The 22,570-nt window shown below is 38.4% G+C and overlaps 1 protein-coding gene across 6 annotated transcripts; it reads left to right on the top strand.

The window, feature by feature from the left end:
• Positions 1 to 4,751: 4,751 nt before the first annotated feature.
• Positions 4,752 to 11,622, top strand: LOC113299299 (serine racemase-like). 6 transcript variants are annotated; one of them, XM_026548307.1, is made up of 8 exons: positions 4,755 to 6,850; positions 7,023 to 7,211; positions 7,357 to 7,443; positions 7,529 to 7,759; positions 8,849 to 8,926; positions 9,031 to 9,217; positions 11,110 to 11,192; positions 11,296 to 11,622. In XM_026548307.1, exons 2-6 carry the CDS (start codon positions 7,036 to 7,038, stop codon positions 9,080 to 9,082), a joined length of 624 nt encoding a protein of 207 aa, XP_026404092.1. In that variant the 5' UTR covers positions 4,755 to 6,850; positions 7,023 to 7,035; the 3' UTR covers positions 9,083 to 9,217; positions 11,110 to 11,192; positions 11,296 to 11,622. The 6 variants fall into 6 exon arrangements, with proteins under 6 accessions (XP_026404091.1, XP_026404094.1, XP_026404092.1 ...); XM_026548306.1 differs by lacking the exon at positions 11,110 to 11,192 and having other exon boundaries at positions 4,752 to 6,850; positions 7,008 to 7,211; XM_026548305.1 differs by lacking the exon at positions 11,110 to 11,192 and having other exon boundaries at positions 4,756 to 6,850.
• The last annotated feature ends 10,948 nt before the right edge of the window (positions 11,623 to 22,570 follow it).

The following is a 22,570-nucleotide window of genomic DNA, read 5'->3' as shown; positions in this document are numbered from 1 at the left end:
TCCAAGCCATTCAATGTGCGGAAAAGTGTTGAATATATTAATGAATTATAATAAATTCCAATATGGTAGATCTATGATTTATCTCAAACCATCTGCCGAGGTTCTATGGAAAATAATATGGAATCTAACAAAATACATGGTTTCTCTTAACTTAACGTTGACCGTTAAGAAAAGCAACCTATGTTTGATTTTGTTTTTAACTTTGACTTTCATTTCCTACCTGTTGATTTGTGGGTCAAAGATGAAGCGTGATTTTTTTTAATGCTCAGTATCAATTCTCTTAATTGCTCTTCGACGATGTATTCTAAGTGATGAAATGACATTGTTCTTGGAAGATAAAAATCATCAGCTGTAAAATTTGGTCTTAGCATAAAATCCCCATAATAACCTAAAGTTTTCTAATAAACCCTAGGTCCCTAAGAACAAGTTTTATGGTGGAATCCAACCTATTCCAAGCTAGGAAAAAGTGTGGAATGTCAAATCTAATGGATTCCAAGTTGGTGTCATCCACACTTTTTCCAAGACATGTTCCATAGTTTTGTGGAACGATGTGTGGAAAGAAATGGTAATCTGATTAGCGTTAAACTATTCTAAATAGCGTGCTAAAAGACGAAAAAAGCTGTTTCAGAATAACATTTTTCGTCTCTTAGCATGAGTCAAGTCTAGAAAAGCTATTCTTAATCTCAACCATCGAATATTTTAGTCAAATACCATTGACCAAGCCAAACACTAATTTTTTTAGCGTTATCATAAGACTTTTTTTTTTTTTTTTATGGAAAGAGATAATATATTAACTAGCAAATATAGTACATGAGATTTACAATATCATTTTTATCAAAAACATTAGAATCTATGCTAGTTGATTGAACTTTTAGCTGCATATTATCCGACATATGTTGAAGCTTTTTAATTCTTGCCTCCTTCGCAATATAGTCTGCTGCTGAGTTATTCTTCCTCTTAATATATTTCACTTTCGCTTGAGTATTTTCCTAATTTCTTGCAAGGTATTTTCCGCTGGCCATGAACCGTCTGTGCTTACCTTATTTAAGTTGTCCGCCAAAGCTTTACAGTCCGTGATTATGAAGACGCTGGATAATATGTTTTCCTTTAACCATATAACCGCCTTTAGTAAAGATTTTTCTTCTGCATGGAACGCTGATGTCGTCCACTCCGAGCCCGCCGATAGGTGCATGAAGGCTTCCTCGTCAACTGAATATAGAACGAAAGCATATCCCATTGACAAGTCCTCTTCCTTAAAAGAGGCATCAATAAAGATTATCCAATCCGAATTTAGGCTGGACCAAGAGCAGTTGGTGGACGTTTTCTGTTGAGCGTTTACTTTACTTTGAGCGGTAATTACCAGGGAAAAATGAAGGAAATTATTGATTTTCCCTATTAGATTGATCGGGTCTGGGTTTATTTTCTCAAAAACTACCGAGCATCTATATTTTCAGAGGAACCAAAGAACGGTAGAAATTTTTACTTGAAATTGGCTCAGGTTAGCCTCCGAAATCCACCATTTAACCCAGGAAATAATTGAACTGGGAGAGAAATTTGAGAGAATATGATTAAGGGATAGTCCAAACCAAACTGCTCTGGCAAACGTGCACTCACAGAAAAGATGGGATTCTGTTTCCTGCGCTTGATTATTGCATAACTGGCAAATCAGGTCTATGTCCTTGTTATGTGCGCCTAGTCTAGAGGAAGTTGGCAGAACTTTCTGAGACAGTTTCCATATGAAAAGCCTTATTCTAGGAATTGCCTGTATTTTCCAAATCTTATTTCATGGGAAATCTCGGTCGACAACAGTGTCTTGATCCTGATTGGCTAGAAAGTTATAAACATTTTTGGCTGAGAATTTACCCGAGGTATGATGGCGCCATCTGATGATGTCTTGCTCTTGATTCCTTGGATTTAGATCTAGTATTTTAATCCTATCATCTGGGAAAAAGAATTGATTTTGCTTTTCCTGATCCCATTTATTTTCTTCCGTTATTAACTCTTGAACTCTTGTTGGAGCCTGCTCTTGCACGTTTGATACCTTTTGGATTAAATCTGAGTTCGAAATCCATCTGTCTTCCCAAATTTTCACCGAAGCTCCGTTTTTGACTTGCCAAACATAGTTACTTTTTATTAGCTCTAATCCTTTTTGTATACTTGTCCAAATCCAAGACAATTTCGAAGTTATGGACTTTTCTAGAGGGTGCGAATTTGGGAAGTATTTTGCTTTTAACAATCTGACCCATAACTGATCATGTTCGGTAACTAATCTACTAGCCAGTTTAGTGAGGAGAGCTAAGTTAAAATGATGAGGGTTTTTAATTCCTAGACTACCTTGGGAGATGGGTTTGCAAATGCCCTTCCAGGCTTTTATAAATCCTCCTTTTTTTTTGTCCATCTTTTTTCCACCAGAAATTTCTCTGAATTCTGTCGAGTTGATCAAGAGTTTCTTTTGGCAGAGCAAGAACTTGCATTTGATAGGTTGGATAAGATTGAAGGATAGATTTTATCAAGACAGTCCTACCCGCTTGAGACAAGAGTTTATATTTCCAACCTTGAAGAGTAGAATAATATCGCTGTAGGAGAGGTTCAAAATTGGCTTTCCTATTCTTATCGAAGAAGAGTGGGGTTCCCAAGTATCTATCATTTTTGGTCATCATCGGAACTTTTAGGATTTTAGCTAAAATCTTCCCATGTTTCGGATGAATTTTTGGGCTGAAGTAGACACTTGATTTTTGAAGTTTCACCATTTGTCCGGTGATGTTCCAAAAGAGTTGTAGGATTTCTAACAGACTTTTCGCTTCCCCCAGATCAGCTTTTGTGAATAAGAAACAGTCGTCAGCGAAAAAAAGGTGTGATATATTGGGAGCCTTATTGTTAATTTGAAAACCAGAGATCCTCTTGTCCTCAATGGATTTTTCTAGGAGTCTAGAAAGGATTTCCATGCATATCAGGAAAAGGTACGGAGATAAAGGATCCCCTTGTCTTAAACCTCTCGAAGTTTTGAAAGTAGGACCCGGAGAACCATTTAGTAGAATGGAAAAGGAGGTTGTGGATATACATTGCAGAATGAGTTTTGTCCAGTCTTCCAAGAACCCAAAAGCTAGGAGGACTTTTTCAATAAAAGTCCATTCAACCCTATCAAATGCTTTAGATAGATCTAGTTTCAACGCCAGAAACCCCCTTTTCTTCTTGGAAGTTTTCATCGAGTGGATGAGTTCATGAGCAATTATGATGTTATCAGTGATTTGTCAGCCAGGGAGAAAGGACGATTGATTGGGGGAGATTAATTTTCCTAGAATGGGTTTTAGCCCTATTTGCTAAAATTTTGGATATGATTTTATAAATAGTATTACTCAGGCTAATAGGTCTGAAATCTCCTGGTGTTTGAGGGGTAGAAATTTTTGGGATGAGGGTTATGAAAGAATGATTAAAATCTTTGTCAAGGATGCACGAACGAAAGAATTCTTGGACAGAGCAAATGATATCTTTACCCAGGATATCCCAGTTGGCTTTACAAAAAACCGTTTGGAAGCCATCTGGCCCTGGGGCTCCCCATTGATTCATGTTAGATAGGGTGAGCCGGATTTCTTCTTTAGAGGGTATAAGAGTCAGGGAATTATTCTCTTCAAAGGATATGCAAGGATTTATGATAGTAGATAGATCAAAGTCGAAATTGCTATTCTGGGACGAGCCTATTTGTTGAAAATGATTGACTAGCAGCGAGTTGATTTGATCTCTATCTGAAATCCAAAGCCCGGAAGGTTCTCTAAGAGAATTTATCGCATTAATCCTTTTTCTATTTGAGGCGATGGCATGGAAATATTCCGTGTTCTGATCATATTCCTTGAAAAACTTATCCCTAGAAAGTTGGTGATAATAATAGTTTTTTATTTTGTACCATTTTTCTATCTCTTTCGATATGTTTCCGGATCTATGAATACTGTCGATTTTATTATTTAGGGACTTAATATGTTTTTAAATGTTCCCAAAGGTATTAGAGTTCCAATGGGCTAAATCGGAGGATAACAATTTAAGGAGCCCAAAAAAGTTTCTTTCTCGGAGTTTTCGGAATGTAATTTCCAAGAGGCTTCAACGACAGTGGGTAAGGTGGAATGAGTTAACCATGATCTAAGACATCTAAATGGTTTCTGAAGCCTAGTTTTCTCAGGATTTGAATCTAATAAATTCGGCGTATGATCAGAGCCTACCCTCGGGAGATGAGTTACCTTAGTGTCCGGGAATTTCTTAGACCACAAGAAGGATGTAAGCGCTCTGTCAATTCTTTCGCAGATGTTTGCTTCTCCCTTTCGATTGTTTGACCACGTGAACGGCGATCCATCATATCCCGCATCTTGGAGTCCCAAGGAATTGATAGTATTGACGATGAAAGATTTACTGCTGGAGCCTGCTTTATTTCCACCTTGTTTTTCGTCTGGGTCCAAAATAACATTTAAGTCCCTATCAGAAACCAAGGTTTATTTATTTGTTGCCCGATGTCTGATATATGGGTCCATTGTTCGATTTCATCGTTAGCTTTGACTGCTCCATAAACACATGTGATCATGATATATGTATTTCCTATCTTTGATTCAAAATGACAAACATTAAACTTAGAAGATATTAATTTCATGTCCATATTGTTGTGCCAGGCTATTGCTAAATCCTTGGCTATTCCCACGGATGGAACAATGAACCAGTCATGAAAAGGAGAATTCTTGAAAAAAGAGTCCATTCGAGACAATGGGGCTTTTGTCTCTGCTAAAAACACTATGTCTGGCTTGTAGTATTGGCATAAAAAATTAAAATGGTCCTTGGTTAAGGGAGTTCCAATGCCCTGGACATTCCAGAATAGCAGTTTCATGGTGCTTCAACTAAAGGGAACCTAATAGCGGAATAGAGAAGATTATAGAGATGTCGAAAGAAGAGAAAGAAATACACAAAACTAACTTTTGGACAGATGCAAAAGACAAACTTCAGAATCACAAGCAAGGGCAGAAGGATAAGCTATCAAATGGGGGGAGTTGGTTATCAGAAAGAGGAGAGAGCGCGATAGATTGTTTTGAACTGAATTATCAAGAAAACCACTGTTTACCGGCCATGTACCAACCTTATGAGAACAACTGAATTCTTGTAGTATCTAAAGGAATAGAAGGCAAAGATTAACAACAACCAAATACAAGGAATTCTTGTAGAGCCGAAATTGGAAATATATAACACCATTTAATGGCAAGACAACAATAAACATAACAATGGCTTGGAATTAGGTGCAGGCAACAACTAAAAAGAAAACTTACCAGGGGACTCATCACCTAACTAAAAATGAGTAGTTTCTAAAGATGCGGAAAGGGGATTAGCTATTAGCTGACTAGAACAGATAAACCGCGAAAGGGAATTGTGAAATATCTAGAGATTGCTTAAAGGAGGATTTCAAGATAGAGAGAACAACATAAATGAAAACTCACTGGTAACACGAAAACAGCCTAAATGAAAATTCATTGTCAAAACCAGGATAAATGGATATAATTTAAACATAGGAAGAACTGATCTAAGATACTTGTCACTGGTAATAACTATCCAACAACAGAAGAATAAAACTCCAGTCGTAAAAAAGGCTGACAAAACTAACATAGTTATCAAAACAGTGGTGGAAATTTTGGAAAGAAGATATGGAGAAGAGCCTGGAGAAAAACACCGGTGTTAACTATTTTAGAAGAGAGAAACCATTGAACCCCAGCCCAAACAACAGCCGACCAAATCACCAAAATAGTTAAAAACGGTGGTGTAAAACGCAAGGACGTCGACCCATATAAACTCATAAAGATCAGCGAAAGCCAATACGAAAAGTAAATTTGAAACGAAACATATGCATAAAATTAAGAAAGGAGATTAATCAGAACGATTGGGTGCAAAGTTTAAGAGACAATAATACAAACAGGTGAGAGTCACGAAAAGGAGACAAGGAAAGAATGAAAACAAATTTCAAATTGCAGCAAAGAAGCAAACTATATAGAAATTAGTTTTGGATAAATCCCCTGGTAACGGAAGAAAGATTGAACTAACCTCGATAAAAACAAGCCCCTGAAGTTTGATTGTTGATGGAATAATGAAAACCCATGGTGGTAAGCAGGCATCTATAAGAAGACCATTGACCAGAAAGATAAATCGCCCTAGGAAAGAGACATAGATACTACAGAAGAATTCGGTTGCCCCAATTGGGGCTACATGGCCGGTAAGCCAGAGAAATTTAGCCGGACATGGAGACGGTTGATTTTTTTCTCAAATACATATAAATTGAGCTAAAGGAGATATAGATTAAGAGATGAAAGCTTAAGAAGAGATTCAAGATGAAAGAAACTTATCGAATCAAGGACATGCAGTGATCAGAAGATCAAGTTTTGTTGAAGTCGGTCGAAGGTGATTTGACTCAGTTGGTCGCCCGCCTCCTCCCCCATGTGATGTGTTCAATACTCGTTTTAGGTGGATATACGTAACCTCATTATCTTAAGACTTGAACTTCCGTAAACAATCCCAAATGTTGAGCAGGCATGGAAAATGGAATTCCTCCACCATGAACGACGTGAGAACAATCCCAATATACATAAAGTATCCCAAACAGGAGGAAATTTCAAAATCGGTGCTTTTCGGTTTTTAAGGGTTGTCTTCGTTTATTTTTTCACGCGATTCTCCAAAACAAAAAGACATTTTCCCCAAACGAGGGTTCCAAAACAAAAGAAAAATAGAGTGCTCCACCAAACAAGTAAGAACACCAATAGAGTCCTTGTTGCTCTCTGTAGAAACTCAAGATCTCTTCCATTGGGTAGCGGCACTGACTTGAGATTACTTTCAAGTAAGTATTGGAATTCCCTTAAGTGTATACTCTTTACTTCAATCACTAATTGATTCTTCTGTTGTTTGCTGAACTAACTCTCTAGGTTTTATCCCATTTAACCTAGTGATTTTGCAAGATTTTAGAAAAATCTGTTCAGGAATTATTAAGTTCACAGTTAATTATTTTTCAGCTCCGAGCTTACAATGGAAGTAACAAATAAGTTAGAGAGTGGTAACTATGCCGCTGATATATCATCGATAAAAGAAGCTCAACAACGAATCAACCCTTTCATACATAAAACTTCAGTTCTCTCTTCCGATACTTTAAATTCAATCTCCGGAAGGAAACTATTTTTCAAATGTGAATGTTTTCAGAAGGGGTGAGAATGATGTTCATTAGAGGTGAAGGGTAAAAAAGAATTTGACTTCTGTTACTAGCAAATTTATGATGTTTTCGTGATTATTCCTTTCGTTAACAGAAACAACAATTACAACTAAGTAACTAAGGCTATTGTGACTGAACAGCGGGGCTTTTAAATTCAGAGGTGCGTGCAATGCTATATTTTCACTCAAGGATGAGCAAGCAGCTAATGGGGTGGTAACACACAGCAGGTTTGATCTAAGCTCTTTGATACTGCTAAACTACTTATGTTTGTTTGTTAAAAAAGACCTCTAATTATACGATCCACATTTTTAGTGGAAACCATGCTGCTGCAGTGTCTTTGGCTGCAAAGTTACGTGGAATTCCTGCCCATATTGTTATACCAAAAAATGCTCCAAAATGTAAGGTTGAGAATGTCAGGCGTTATGGTGGGAACGTCATTTGGAGTGATGCCACAATGCAATCAAGAGAGTCTGTTGCTAATAACGTCCTGCAAGAAACTGGAGCTGTTCTTTATCATCCGTTTAACGATGGGCGCATCATAAGGTATTTTGTGGACTTTTTATTGTATATTCTGTGTTTTGGCATATGACAGCTCTAGTACAAATTCCTAACTTCTTCACTATCACACTTCTGTGGGTGTAAATGTAACCTTTACAAAAAACTTTCATATAATGCTCCAACGCTTTCCAGATAGAGCTGATAAAAATCTATTAAATTCTGCATTTTAGGTTCTTTTCGCCAACTGAAGAATGGCGAAATTACTAATTCCTTTACCATATTTAAATATAATTGTCCATTTTTTTATGTCTTATGTTCTAGTAGCGCATGGTAACCAATTATTCTTGTCTTTCTATCTAAGCTCTGATTTACCAATGGGCATCGGCGACTAATCCTTCTAAATAACTCTTAGAGAATTCAAGTAAGAAAGCTGGGTGTAAATTTCCTTAAGTTAGCTATAAATCTTTCAACTGTGCAAAATCTTCAAAAACTTATTTTCTTTTATCACCAGGCACTTGGTCTATGTAACAAGGGTGGAGCACATCTAGTTGCTTCCAGAGTGATGGCCTTTGTGTTCCATTTTTGAAAAAGTAATGTGTCTGCGCACCATTGACTGTTTTCTCAGTGGCAATGTTTTCTTTCACATTTCACATCTTGCATGTCTCATTCCCAAATAATTTCATATCAGTCATAAACCTCGGATCCAAATCTGACTAATATTATGCATGCATGTTTAAGGACATCTTTGGTTGCTCAAAATATTTCTCTTAACCTTTTTAATTTTCTTCGTTAAGACTCTGTGAATTAGTTTTAGGCTTTTACCCTTGATATTCTGTTTCCTAGAATACTGAACCTACTCCAGGGCGCAAAACTGCACCTGATAAGGCAGATACATAAAATAAAATTCTTTGCCATAAGTACGAGTTCAGATTTTTATTTTTGAGACATCTCGAGGTTTCTTACTACTTCTTTCAGTTTCTATTTTCACTTTGATATCTGCCTGCCCCGTAGTTAACTGGATGATCGATATTCGTTACCCGAAATTGATTATCTGGATCAGGGGAAAACCAAACGTTCTCCCACTATTGATACAGTCAAGAATTACGTTATGACAGTATTTATGTGTTTTGGTAGTGGGCAGGGAACGATATCATTGGAGCTGCTGGAGCAGATCCCTCAGATTGACACCATAATTGTCCCTATAAGCGATCAGTAAATCTGTTTCTAAAGTTCAGTTTGTCGTCACAAATTTTTTTTTTTTTCGTGTAATGTTGTTTCTTTCTAAATTCTTTCTGAAATCATCAAAATTTGTTTAGGAGGTGGTCTGATATCAGGGGTTGCATTGGCTGCCAAATCGATCAACCCTAAGATTCGGATTTTGGCTGCTGAACCAAGAGGTGCCAATGATGCTGCTCTGTCCATGGCAGCTGGTGAGATTGTAACACTTCCTCGGACCAACACCATTGCCGACGGATTGCAAGCTTATCTTGGTGATCTGACATGGTAAGTCTCTGATCCGTAGATCTCTCAATAAATAGGTCAGAAAACCCTAAGCTTAGCTAGTTAGCTGAATTCTCTAGCTGCTTGAGGACTTAATTCTCACTGTTTTCCAACATGATTACTCTTGGCACTCATTGTAACGTACTGATGAAAAAGCTATCTGTACTAGATAGTGCCATTATCCAGACCTTGTCATAAGTTCTTAATTCTTGTTTTTTCTCATACCCATGATAATATTGATGAGACTAGCTATCTAATTACCAGACATCAACTCTTTCAAAACAGCGTTTATACCATCACCATTTGATTTGGTTTCATACATATGCAAAGTAGTGAAAGTCATTTTTTGATTTTTCCTGTTACTGCATTAAAAGCCATCTTGGGTTCTTTGCTCTTACAACTATTATTTTTTAGGAAAAACTTCTTGGCTGATCAGGTGTACATGGAGTTTTAAAAACATTGGAGCCAAGTGATTCTAAATTCTTAGGATTAGAAATTTTGGGTGCTTAAGCACAGCTGAAACTATTGAATTTTGCTTGTTGCGGCAATAATGTTCTGCGCAGCAGGGTTATTTATTTACATGTGAGGTTACACATCTTTTACATCATAAAGATTAGTTACTTTAAGAGCATCTCCTGTTAGGCACATTGGAGAATTGGATTAGCAGTTGTTTGAACAGACCAAGTTTAGGCGTGTTGGCCCATGCTCTTGCGAACTAAGGGTCTAACCATCCTTGTTCCTTCACATAATTAGCAAAATTTGGTCATTTAGCAGTCTGTTGAGCCCTTTTGACCTCTTTGAACTATTTTGTGTTAGTGACAAACAGGACAATGAAGGAGGGGTTAGGGTGGCAAAGACCACAACACATCAACCATAGTTTGTTGCACAGGGCTAAAATTTTTGTTTTTCATTTTTCGTTTTAGCATATTATGTAGAAATCACACTTAGAGTAGGTGTAACAATCTCTCACTTTCTGCCATAGGAATGTATAGCTATCTCGATGGGTTTGGTTTAACCAAGTTACAAGTGCAAGGTCAGGCCCCAAATGCTTGTTATTTTTCGTCTTGGATTTGCCAATCCTCATGGAACTTGTTAGTTACAGCTCAAGTAACAGCTGACCGACTAATTTAGGCTGAAAACGTTGCACATGTGGTTAGGATTATCTATTTTATCGTGCAGTTGCGAGTAAAATAGTGGTACATAGTTAATACAGTTTACCAATAGTTGGTCTAACATGGTAAGCTGTAGGGTCATGGAAGCGGGATAACCTAGCAGAGCCTTAAGTTGAAATATGGAATTGAAAACATGGAGTTTAGGGATAGATAAAATGCCAACAGGTCCTATAATCTCTTTGAATAGAAACCCTAAAATTTCCCTCTTTGTTAAAAATATGTGTGAAGTCCTCTAAGCTCCCAACCACGAGACACGTATTTCTTTGTTGGTGGGAATCAGTGAACACCCCCCAGCCACCCCCAAAATTCTATATCCAACCCGAAAGTTAATTTTTGAAAGGTATTTTTGGGGATTTATTTTAGCCCATCCTACTGTTTTAGGTCACTTAACTTTAGATCCTACTTCCGTCGCTGGTGGGAATGTTTCTGGAATGGATTTTGTTAGGGACATGGAAGGTTCTGTGACTGTCTTCTAAGGATTTAGAAATTTAAATCATCTGGGCTAAAGGTGTACATACTGCTCTGACTGGGGAAATATCATCAGAGCGAGGTGGGGAGTTTTGATTGGTCATTTCCACAGGGCTATATAGATGTTTTCTGGAAGGAAAGTTCGGTTTGATTCATTAAATCTTTTAAATGCTGTAAACGATGCCTGATTAGCTACTGCGTGACGACAAGAATGCATTTCCATTAATTGGTATTGACATGGAGAATTTGTGTCAGAATGGCTTTTGCATGTTTTCGGCTTCTTCAGAATTCACAAGTTTTAAGATTACATTGCTGAAAAAAGGGACTTTTAATAGTCTGTAAGTTCTTCGGCTGTGTCATTGTGATACATAGAATAATTTTAACTAACTGCTCTCTATAAGTTATGTATTCATATTATTATGCTCTTTCTGGACAATGCAGGCCAATAGTCAGAGATTTTGTGGATGATGTGATTACGGTGGAGGACAAAGATATAATTGAAGCCATGAGAATGTGTTATGAGATTTTGAAAGTTGCAGTGGAACCTAGTGGAGCTATTGGCCTTGCCGCCGTCCTTTCTGCCACTTTCTTGGAAAATCCAGCCTAGAAGGACTGCAATAATGTCAACCTATCTTTAATAAATACGACTGTTCTTTGGGAATCCTTTAATAAATAATAAAGGTTAAACAAATGCGACTGTTCTGTATGTTGTGTTGGTCAACCTATCTTTACCTGGCTATAAAATTGAGGCATGCTGATGCTGTTTTTGTTAGTGAAAACCTTGATAGCTGTTGTGTCCGTTTTGTTTGTTTTTGTTTTTTGCTTTTTGCCAGAGGCCAGAGTTCAACTGTTGCAGTTCTTCTGTAATATTTCATAGGTAATGATTCTGGTTGGTGACAGTCATTGGATCCAATTGCTAGAATCAGAGAAAAGTTGAAACAAAACCAATTCGAAAACAGAAAAGATAAGTCCTATTTTCCGAAGTAGAATGGAAGGATGTTTTTGGTAGAGACTCTTACCCAGTATGTGAAGCATCTTCACTGTATGTGTACAATGTACTCAAGGATCAGGCTTGGGCTGCTCGGTCTGGAAAAATAAATGGGCCGGGAAACCTGGCCTGGCTCGTTGTATACCCCTGATCACAATGATTATGAGTGAAGAGTCAGATGTTATCTTTCTTGGATACCATCGGCTTGACAGATTTTAGTTACAACGCAAATTTATGCTAGTTTCTCAGTCATGCGTAGATCAACATTTTGGGCAACACTACAAATTTTGGAATGAGATATTTTTCCTAGTTTAATTGGGAGCCATGCACTACGGGACAAAAAAAGGTCACCCAATCCTAATTTGGGTCACCCCTTAAAAAATATTTTCTAAATGGCAAAACTGCCCTTATATGATTAGTATTAGGAATTAATTAGTTTGATTAGTGTGGTAAGTGTATTTAGATTAAAATCTGATTTTAGGAAAAAAATTATGGAAAATGTGTTTTATGTATTGAGAAGAAGAGGAGGAGTTTTGAGAGGAAAACCTAGGGTTTTTACAAATGAGTGATTCAAATGGAGGGAATGAGATTGATGAAGCTTCAAATAACAACAATGATTGTGTTGATGGTAAGATTGTCTCAACTAATGATATGGGTTGGATGTTTGATGAGGAGATGTTGATAGAGGAAGGCATGAACAATGGTTGGAATGAAGATCCCATTGCTCAAGATGAAGGAACCAACACTCAAAATGAGGAACCCCAAGGCCAAAACAATCAGGTAAACTTCCTATACTCTTCAAATTGTCTGAATGGTGCTCCAAGTGGTCGAATCATCCACACTATGGAACAACTCAGAGAAAGGGTCGTCATAGTCGGGGGGTGTATACCCAAACGACTCTCTGAGGTCGTCAGTATATTGACACTACCAATAACGACTCAAACCTGCAACTTTTCCAGGTTATGAAAAATCGTTAGGGTAGTGTGCTAAACATTGACGACCGTTTTTAACTAGGTCACTTGGAGTCGTTTTGTTGTTTTGTTTACACATAGACGACTCTAAAACCAAAACTCTCTGTAAAAAGTAACACTTAGGGTCGTCATACATGTAGTCATATGAAATGACGATCCTAGCTATCAATTACTAATTTCTTTTAGAGTCGTTAGTTTGATTAGTTATATAAAGTAACGACCCTTGCACTAGATTCTCATAATTTTTGATTTCCTAGAATCATTTCATTGAATCGTAAAAGGCATACATCTCGCATACCGTTGCATTGAAGGAAATGAAATACAATAGATAATAAAGGTGCACTTATACACTTAATCATATATGGCGTAGTTATATCTAGTGCCTTCCAAGATAAAGTAGCAATCGTGGAGCTCAAACTTTTCCCCACGAAGCTCCTCATAATAGAGATACGCCTTCCCCAACTGAAAATGCAAATATACTTAGTTAGTATCGATCAAATCTTTTTATAAGTTTTACCTCTTGTTCAAATACTTACTCTTACAACACTCAGCATATCCGGAAAGGCTTCCCTAACAGCCTTAAGTTCTCTTTTCAAAACATCACACTCGAATTGTATCTTCTGGAATCGTTCCTTGACTTGTTTCAAAGACCTTGAGTTGCAATTTCCGTCCAACGCCACAAAAACGATGAATACGCGGTTCCACCAAGCATCCGATGTTTCATCAATGTCTTTGTCTAGACTTTCAAAGTGGTTAGTGATTGTTTTCCAAGCTCTTGTAATGAAACAATTCTCTTCACTAGTGAATGGAGTCATGATGTTTCTTTTTTTTTTGCTCTTAAATGGTAATTAAATGAGAATGAGAAGAGGAGGTTGATAATTAGGGTTTTGATATGGAATAAGTGAGATATGGGCCTCTATATATAGAATGGAGCGACCAAACTGCCTCAACCACATTTGGTTGAGTTAAATTCAAAAATAAATGCAACCACTTACATGAATCGTTAATCCGTAAAGATTAAAACCAAACGACTCTTCATATGTACCAGAGAACGACTCTTAGAGTCGTTATTTTATATGTATACAAGGTGACGATTCAAGGTGAAAACTGGCAGAGTTGGTTATATCTATCAATGTAGAGTCGCCATACGTCGAGAAAAGGGTCGTTTGTCTACAGAAAATCTGGGTGACGACTTAAAGAGTCGTTCACCTGTAAATTATGCTGACGACTGTCTGGGTCGTCATATTAACATCTTACAGAGTGACGACCCTATACTGATTTTGTTGTTCTTTTTTTGTAGTTGGTTGTACGGGTGAGCTCTCAACCTGAACCCCTCGACACTGTCGGCCCGGATACCTCCAAGCATATATGACCGATTTGGTATGTTTTTATTGTTTGAGTCAATGTATATCCATACGAAAATTGTTTAATTAGTGTTTTATAATGAACGTGTTATTTTTTTAATGTAGACGTGGAAAACAAAGGCTGAGGTCAAGGAATGGATTATTTCCAAGGAAAAAGAGAATATGTGCCTAATTGTTCAAAGAAAACACGTTGATTGTAAGCAAATGGAGATGGTATGCGAGAGAGCGGGGGATAAGGAAGAAAGTCACAAAGGGAAGAACTACAAGTATGTGAAGAAGACGACGAGGGTCTACAAAACTTCGCCGAAGAAGATAAAAAGCCCCTTCAGGATTGTTTTCAAAAGGCATCCCGAAACTCTACTATGGTGGATGTATAGTATTCCGGATGGTCGTCACAACCATCCTCCACCTAGTACTCTTTTAGGTCACCCAGCATATGCCCGATTGAAACCACATCAAATGGAAAATCTTCGGCAGATGAAGCGATGTAGGCCCATTAAGATTCTAAATGCAATAAAGGCGGAAGATAAGTCAAACTTGTCTATTCTTTCCACAATCTACGCTGCCAAAGCAACGATCAAGAGAACTGAATGGGATGGTAGATTAATTATGCAACAATCAGAGTGGTTGGCAGAAAAACATAACTATGCCATGCAAACAAGGGTCGGTCCGGGCGACAAAGTGACTCATATTTTTCTTGCCCATCCTAGGATGATGGATTTGGCACAGTGCTTTTAGCAGGTCTTGTTCATAGATTGCACCTATAAAACCAACAAGTATAACATGCCGTTGTTGAACGTGGCTAGTCATACTTCCGATAATCAATCATTCACCGTGGCATGGTGCTTTATGGAAAAGGAAGAAATAGAAGACTATGTTTGGGCTTTGGAACAAGTTAGGTTGATTTACCGTGGCGAAGAGACACCGCAGGTTATATTTACGGATAGGGATTTTGCAGTCATGAGTGTCGTTGGTCAAGTTTTTCCCCTTGCTCAACACTTTGTTTGTACGTGGCACATCCAAAAGATCTTTTTAATAATTGCAAGAATCAAATCCAAAAGATCAAACCTGCAAAGGGTAATCAACGTTCCAAGGAGGAAGACGAGCGTCTTAGTAAACTTTCAAAAAAAGAGATAGCGGAAGAGAAAAAGAAATCCAAGGAAAAATTTGATGAAGAGGGGGATGTATGGGAGGATTTCTGCAAAGATTGTGACCTTTTGGCCCATTCGAAGACCGAAGTAAAGTACTATGAAAATTTGCAAAAGTTCATCGATGTTTGGAGTACGGATTATAAGAAGGTGGTCGACTATTGCCAAGATACCTGGTTGAATCCTTGGAAGGAGAAGTTTGTTTATGCATGTACCAATAAGTACAAACACTACCAAAATGAGTCCACCAGTATCGCAGAGCAGTCCCATGGACGTTTGAAGAAAATTCTTCGAGAAAACACTGCACAGGAAGCTATTCATGAGCACGCCCAGGATGATCTTAGCAAGATAGTGACTCAGATGGAGTATAGTAAGGACCGTTTTTTGAAGAAATACCTGGAAGACAAACAATTGCTACGCGGGGTTTCACACCAAGTGTCATAGTGGACAATAAAGCATATGATGGCTGAACTTCACAGATTTCGAGCGAAAGCTTCAAGTGGAAAAGTGATGAACTGTAATTGTACAACTGAGACGTGGCTTGGCCTCCCGTGTAGACATAAGCTTGGTGGTTACAAGTCTCTCATTCCTATTGAAGATATCGATCCTTTTTGGAAGCAACTTTCATTCACCCCTAATCCCACATGAGCCGCTGATGAACAATTTGGAGACCTTGAGATTGGCAAGTATATCAGTGAGAAATATCAAAAAGCGCATTGTGCAGGAAGACAGATATTGGTTTCTAATTTGTGGACGGCTGCCCGTAAGAGCTTGAGAGTAGAAGAAGAGCCAATCAAACAAAAACCACCGGGCAGACCAACAACAAAAAAATCATTTAGAGAAACCGTGAAGGCGGCCAAGAGTTTCAAAAGTGACCCGTCACGTCATGATTATGTCCAGGCGGAATATACAGAGTATGAGAAGTCTCTCCTCCTCAAGGCAAAGGGTCGACCAAAAAAGGATGATTTGACCCAAAGTGAAACAGAAGTGAAACGAATGGAAGACATGGATGTTGCAGAGCATGTGGTCGGTACCCAGAAAAGCCAAACTAGCGGAATGGTGAGCATAAGAGGAATTAAGGGAAATCCGCGCACCCCTAGAGATTCTCAAGGAAGACCTCATCGTGTTACTTATACTTTGTATAAAGAGTACACCGATCAACTTCCTCAAGTCATCTTGGATCACCTTATATCCACCAACGACGTTGACGGCGATGGAAATTGTGGTTAGCATGTTGCAACGGAACAATTAGGGCATTTCAACGAGGCCGACGAACTTAAGCTCACCCAAATCCAATATGCAAGGAAAACAATGGCAGAAAAGCTTGTTCAGGACAAACAACTGTATTTGACAATGCTCATGGAAAGAGATCCAAAAGAGAGGGAAATGAAGTTTAGGGAGTTGGTTTGTAATGTGAAATGGAGGACGGGGTCGAAAAAGGCCGGTTATAAGTTTTGTATGCAAATGCCTTTTGGTGGTCAACTCTTAGCGGACACATTCACTTGTGTGGTAATTGTATTCAGCAAAGGCTTCCCCGGAGCGTCTTGTATGTACGTACCCTCAAGAACTCGGTGCGACGCGGCGATAAAGAAAAGAAGAATTGTAATGGCACATGTCAACAATAACCATTACATAGGTTTGAAGATTTTCGAAGAATGTCCTTTACCACGGGTGGCCTATGGTGATTGGGGAGACTACACCAAGGAGTGGACATCAGTACGAGTATGGAATGAACCTTTGGAATGCTATGGACCCAACCCCGGTTTACGTAGACATGGGCGATGAATCGTGAGATAAGATGTACATTCAAAACTATGCATTGCATTTTTAAGCATACTTTTTGATAATGGTTGTATCCTGAACCCTAATATTTGTATTTTGAAGAATGCCTAATGAATACAATGCGTTTTATCTTGCGGCATAAGAATCAGTTAAACTTATGTATGTTAATAATTGTAGGGTCGTCAGTCATATTTTCAGATACCCTAACGACTCTAATGGCCCAAATTAGGTGGTCTCCTGGATGTTTTCCCAACATAGGGTCGTCATTGGTATTTTTAGATACCCTAACGACTCTAATGGCCCAAATTAGGTGGTCTCCTGGATGTTTTCCCAACATAGGGTCGTCATTGGTATTTTCAGATACCCTAACGACTCTAATGACCCAAATTAGGTTGTCTCCTGGATGTTTTCCCAACGTAGTGGATTATACAACAGTCGTCATATTGATAGTGTATACAATGACGACTGTTTGCAAAAAACCCCATCGGCTCTTTTTCTATACACTTTTTCCCATAAAAAATAGCCGTTACAAATTATTATATAAGTAGAGGAACATGTCAAGGTGCAAAATCAATTGAAAACAACCTCATGAAAGCTTTTTTTTAATGGCAACTCCTTCATCAATTGAAAGCATACTTAGAAGATGCAAAAAACCAAGAGTCGTTACGCCATATCCTACAAAGGAAGAATTAGAGATGCGCGAGGCTGAAAAACGGGGAAAAGAACAAGCGCATCTCCGGGAAGTATTCAAGCAAGTCGAGGAAGAGACCGAATGGGTTAAAAACTATTACAGCGTCAAAGATCTTGACGAAGAAGAAAAAGATGAAAGCATATTTTGGATAAACGTTGGTTGCGGTCCTTTCCTTAATTCCCACGCGCATCTACGCTATGATTATGAACCGTCCCACATTCGTGATAGGACAATTCACGTTATGAGATTGTGCAACAAGTACAACGAGTTTCTCGCGAGGCACAAAGGAGATAGACGTGCGGCCCAAAAAGAATATACCAAATGGAGAGGAGAGCAGTTTCATCACATCGAAGCCGCAATGGTAGTTAAATCTCGCACCGGGAACAATAACATGTAATGTTTTCATAAAGAGTCGTTATCAGTTTTAGTAAAAAAGTGACGACTCTGGTTATCTCCAGAGTCGTCATCTTGTGTAAAAACAAAACTAACGACCCTTATTTTGAATTTCAAAAAAACAGACCATTGGGATCTACTTCGCCATCCAAGAGCTCATCTTAAGGAAAAAGTGAGTATTCCGTTAATATTTATACTTCTGTCATGCTTCAAAGTTATAACATTCCTCGTTTAATTTCAGCTGGAACGTTTCGATGGGTTATGGACAATACGTAATGGGGAAAGTAAGTTCCATTCACCATAAAGAATATACAACGTTGACGAACATTTGATGCATCAACTTCAAGAATACCCATATTAACTCTTATGTAATGCGAGATAGATGTAATGTTATTTTCCTAATGAAATCAAAATCCTTTCTAATTTCAAAATGAGAGTCGTCACAGGTATCCATAGCAGAGTAACAACTCCTAAATCCAACAAACAGTCGTCATTGACATGAAAAAGCTAATGAATCTAGCCAAATAAATTCAAACCTCCTGGATATATTTTGTTAACCAAGGGTCGTCATTGATTTCATTATAAACACTAACGACTCCATCCAGAAATATTCTTTCCATCTCCTGGATGTTTTGGGAAAAATGGTCGTTAGATCTCTATTTGAGGATATTAACGACTCTATGTGTTGAAGTGGTAAATACAATTAGGGTCGTCAAAGTACTATGAAACGAAGATGACGACCCTTGGTATGAGGAAGGGAAATGTTGTCTGCATTGGAGTACTACATGGTTCTAACGAGCATACTTGAAAACATAGTATTTTCAACAAACACAGGAGTTACCAAACATAAAAGTACTCGAAACAAAGACTCCAAACCAAACACATAAGTTGTTTTAACACACACTTGGCCATGCTCAACAACTTCTTGTGCTCTTTGGCTACGTGATTTCCGGCTCCTCTTACCTTCCTTATCCAGCTCCTTGAACATCTTCTTTGCATTGGGATTTTCAATGTGCGTGCAGTAATCAGCGTACCGACGTTGCTTCGCAGGATCCATCACTTCCCCTTTGTCAGCCGAGCAACAAAAATCCTTGACAAGAAGCTTCATTCGCTCCCTCTATATGCTTTCAAAAATAATTTCACATTAACTCTCTTATATGTAGATGAATAACACAATTGAAAAATTAAATACTCACCACTAGTGTCAGAATGGAAGTAGCATCTCTACTGTCGACTTGAGAAGAAGAATAGTTGGATGCTCTATTGTTTCCCTACCCGGAGTCGGATCTACCCATATCACCCTACCATGGGAGAAGCCTTCATACCATTCGACGTAATCCGGTGTTGCCTCATGACCTTCATCCGCATGCACCCACCATGAGATGTCTACAAGCCTAGAGTGTCTATCATTCCAATGCTTGACATCAACTTCAGGTTCATAAGCCACCTTTATACCCGCTTCGTCAGCCTCGCACTTTTCCAACTTGTGCTTGAACGGAGGTACATAATCCTCATCGGGTGAATCTTGAATAAAACCAAGTTGACGCATGATTCTTATCGGATTGTACATTGAAAAACCGTTAGGGTGAAACAAAGGGCCATGGTAATACAAGACATCTTCCATTGCGCCAACTCTATTATTCTTGTACGGATTGAATACTACCTCTTTAGCCGTGATGTTGTCAAGTTTTTGACGCATTTATATCAACGCATCAGTTTGTTCCCTATCTTGAGATCCAGTGAACAAGTATTTGGTTCCCTTTGGACTACCTTTGCTCCATTTTGGGTTGAGTTCCACATCTTCATTATCTTTGATCAGTGATGGGAAATGATCATAAATCCACACCTATAGCAACCAATGAAATAAACATAAATAATTCAATTTTTAAAATGTACAAAAATAAGAAAACTTTCATCAATCCAAATACCTGGATTAGAGCCAAATTCCCATTAATTTGAGAAGTTAGTTTGCGAGATCCCTGAGAAAGTTGACCATTCAGGTGTGCAATTATGGCAGTCCCCTAAGAGTACTTGCTCACATGTTCCAAGGGATCCAAAATCTGAAGAAGGTTGGCGCTCACCCGGTTACCTTTGCTGTCAGGAAATATAACCGACGCAAGGACATACAACAAATACCCATCCGCCGCATAGCGACATTCCATATCAGAGAGACCTCTTTCTTTTTCCTTCTTTTCTGTCCCAGAAAACATGTTCCTAATATCTACAAGTTTGAACTCTTTCTTCGGGTACTTAGGTCCCTTCTCGAAAAGCCCATTAGTCTTCTCGGAATCCCAGCCAAACAAGTTCTTGGTCCATGTATAAATGTCTTCCCAACTAGGCCTTCTCTTGAACTTCTCACCGGTTGATTTGCTTTCGACCTGCAACCATAATATCTGTTCTGCGTCATCAGGAGTTATCTCCATCTCACCAAAAGGAAGTTGGAATGTGTCGAATTCAGCGTGATACCTTTCGCAGAAACTAGATACTGCGACCTTGTCATACGCAATCACAGAGTTCACAACGGCATTGTACAAACCTGAGTTTTCAACCAAATATCTAACTCTTGCACATTCACCTTCTAGCGGCCACAACTCCATTTTATTGAAAAAAGATTGGTGTCGGAAAAGACGTGCGGCATCCTTATGATCCTACAAAACATAAACAAACACGTATTTAAAAAACAAAACATAAACAAGTTAACACCAACTAATCAAATATCAAGCAAATTTGGGATTCTTACGATTGTCTCACTAATGCAATGAGCCCACGATCCAGGATATCCAAACAGAACTTTTCCCCCATCTCTAGGTTCTCCTCTAAGTTTACCACCTCGAAGAGGAGGCAACATCAAATGAGTAGCGGGAACGTGTCTCGCACTGGGTGCAATATCTGTTCCATCCTTCTTAACCCTCTTTACCGGCTTTTTCTCCTTTGCATTCTCTTCCTCATCCTCAACAGTGGTTTTACCATCATCACCACCTTCATCCTTTTCATCATCATTACCTTCATTCTCTTCCTCCTCATCATCATTATCATCACCGCCATTATTACCTTTATGTTGTTCCTCCTCATTACCATCATCCTCATCATCACCACTACCATTACCTTCACCCTATTCCTCCTCTTCTTGCTCTTCTTCTTGTTCCTCTTCTTCTTCTTGAATCTCTTCTTCTTGTATCTCATGTTCTACACCCTGTTCCTCCTCTACTTGCTCTTCTTCTTGTTCATCTTCTTCTTCAACACTAGTGTTAGCTGAAACAACAGGAGTGTCTGATTCTGACGAATAGAACAATCATTACCTTTGTCTCTTGATTCGGTGATAGAAAATGATACCTCACTCGGCCTTCTTCCGCGCAATGGACCGGGAAGTAAGTATTTATCGTTGCGGGGAGGTTTCGAAGGAGGAATTATCGCTTATTCTGCTTGTCTTGTAGATTTACAAATGTTATCTAAAAAAATGTGGATAGTATTACACGCAGGGACGGAGGGAGAGCCCGCTTGCACCCACTCCAATCTGAATATTAGTAAGAAAGGGTTAGGGAATTGTGTAACAATGGGCTGTGGGTGCAAATACTTATGGTAAACTTTGAAATTTGTATTAGTGAAATGGTCAAACTGTAAGTGAAGAGATAGTGTACATGTGTGTATCTGATAGAGTTGTACAATGTGTCATAGGTCAACTAGTCAATCATTGACCTATCTCAGTATTATTCTTCCTGTCTGAATAGCCTATTTAAGGATTTGTAATAACTCTTACAAATTTACCTGTTTCAGAAATAATATTACAATTCTCTCATTGTATCGGAAGATCCCAGTGACGGATGTGGGGGGTGGCTTACCCAGGCTGTAGCCCACCCCAAAATCCGTAAGTGAAAATTACAGGGAGACCCATTCTTCGGATCTTTCCCACCGTGAAACCCACACTCAGAAAAGTTTAGGCGCGCACCCATTTTCTGGGGTAAAATTTCTCCCACACCCAGAATTTCTAAAATTATTTCTTCGCTCATTCTTCCTCGTTTTTCTTTTATTCTTATAAATTGATTTGGAGATGAAGAAACTTTTTAGAAGCAGAAATCGAAATAGAGCTACATCAACAATCGATCCTACAAGATAAATCCTCCTCTTGTTTCTTTATTCTACTCATAAAATTTTTAGATCTGGTTATTTTTAAACAAAGTTTTGGAAAGAGTTTACAAAAATCATGAATTGATTTCCTCTTCAACGCAAGTTTTAAAACGAGTTTTGAATGCATATTTGATTTCAGTGAATCGTATTTCACAAACCCATTGGATAAAGTTTGAAAACATTGGATATCAAAGTTTCGATACTGATTTGGGGATTTCTTCCCACGAACAAAATCTGATGGTTTCACTCTTCGT

This window comes from Papaver somniferum, chromosome 7, assembly GCF_003573695.1.
Source record: "Papaver somniferum cultivar HN1 chromosome 7, ASM357369v1, whole genome shotgun sequence".
NCBI classification, from domain to species: Eukaryota; Viridiplantae; Streptophyta; class Magnoliopsida; order Ranunculales; family Papaveraceae; genus Papaver; species Papaver somniferum.
Note: the sequence above shows the minus strand (reverse complement) of the source record. Positions and strands in the feature narration are given on the sequence as shown.

Coding starts and splice junctions, on each gene's coding strand:
- LOC113299299 (XM_026548306.1), top strand. CDS start 7,036: ATGGAAGTAACAAATAAGTTAGAGAGTGGTAACTATGCCGCTGATATA. Junction 7,212..7,356: donor TGTGAATGTTTTCAGAAGGG/GTGAGAATGATG, acceptor GTGACTGAACAG/CGGGGCTTTTAAATTCAGAG. Junction 7,444..7,528: donor GGGGTGGTAACACACAGCAG/GTTTGATCTAAG, acceptor CCACATTTTTAG/TGGAAACCATGCTGCTGCAG.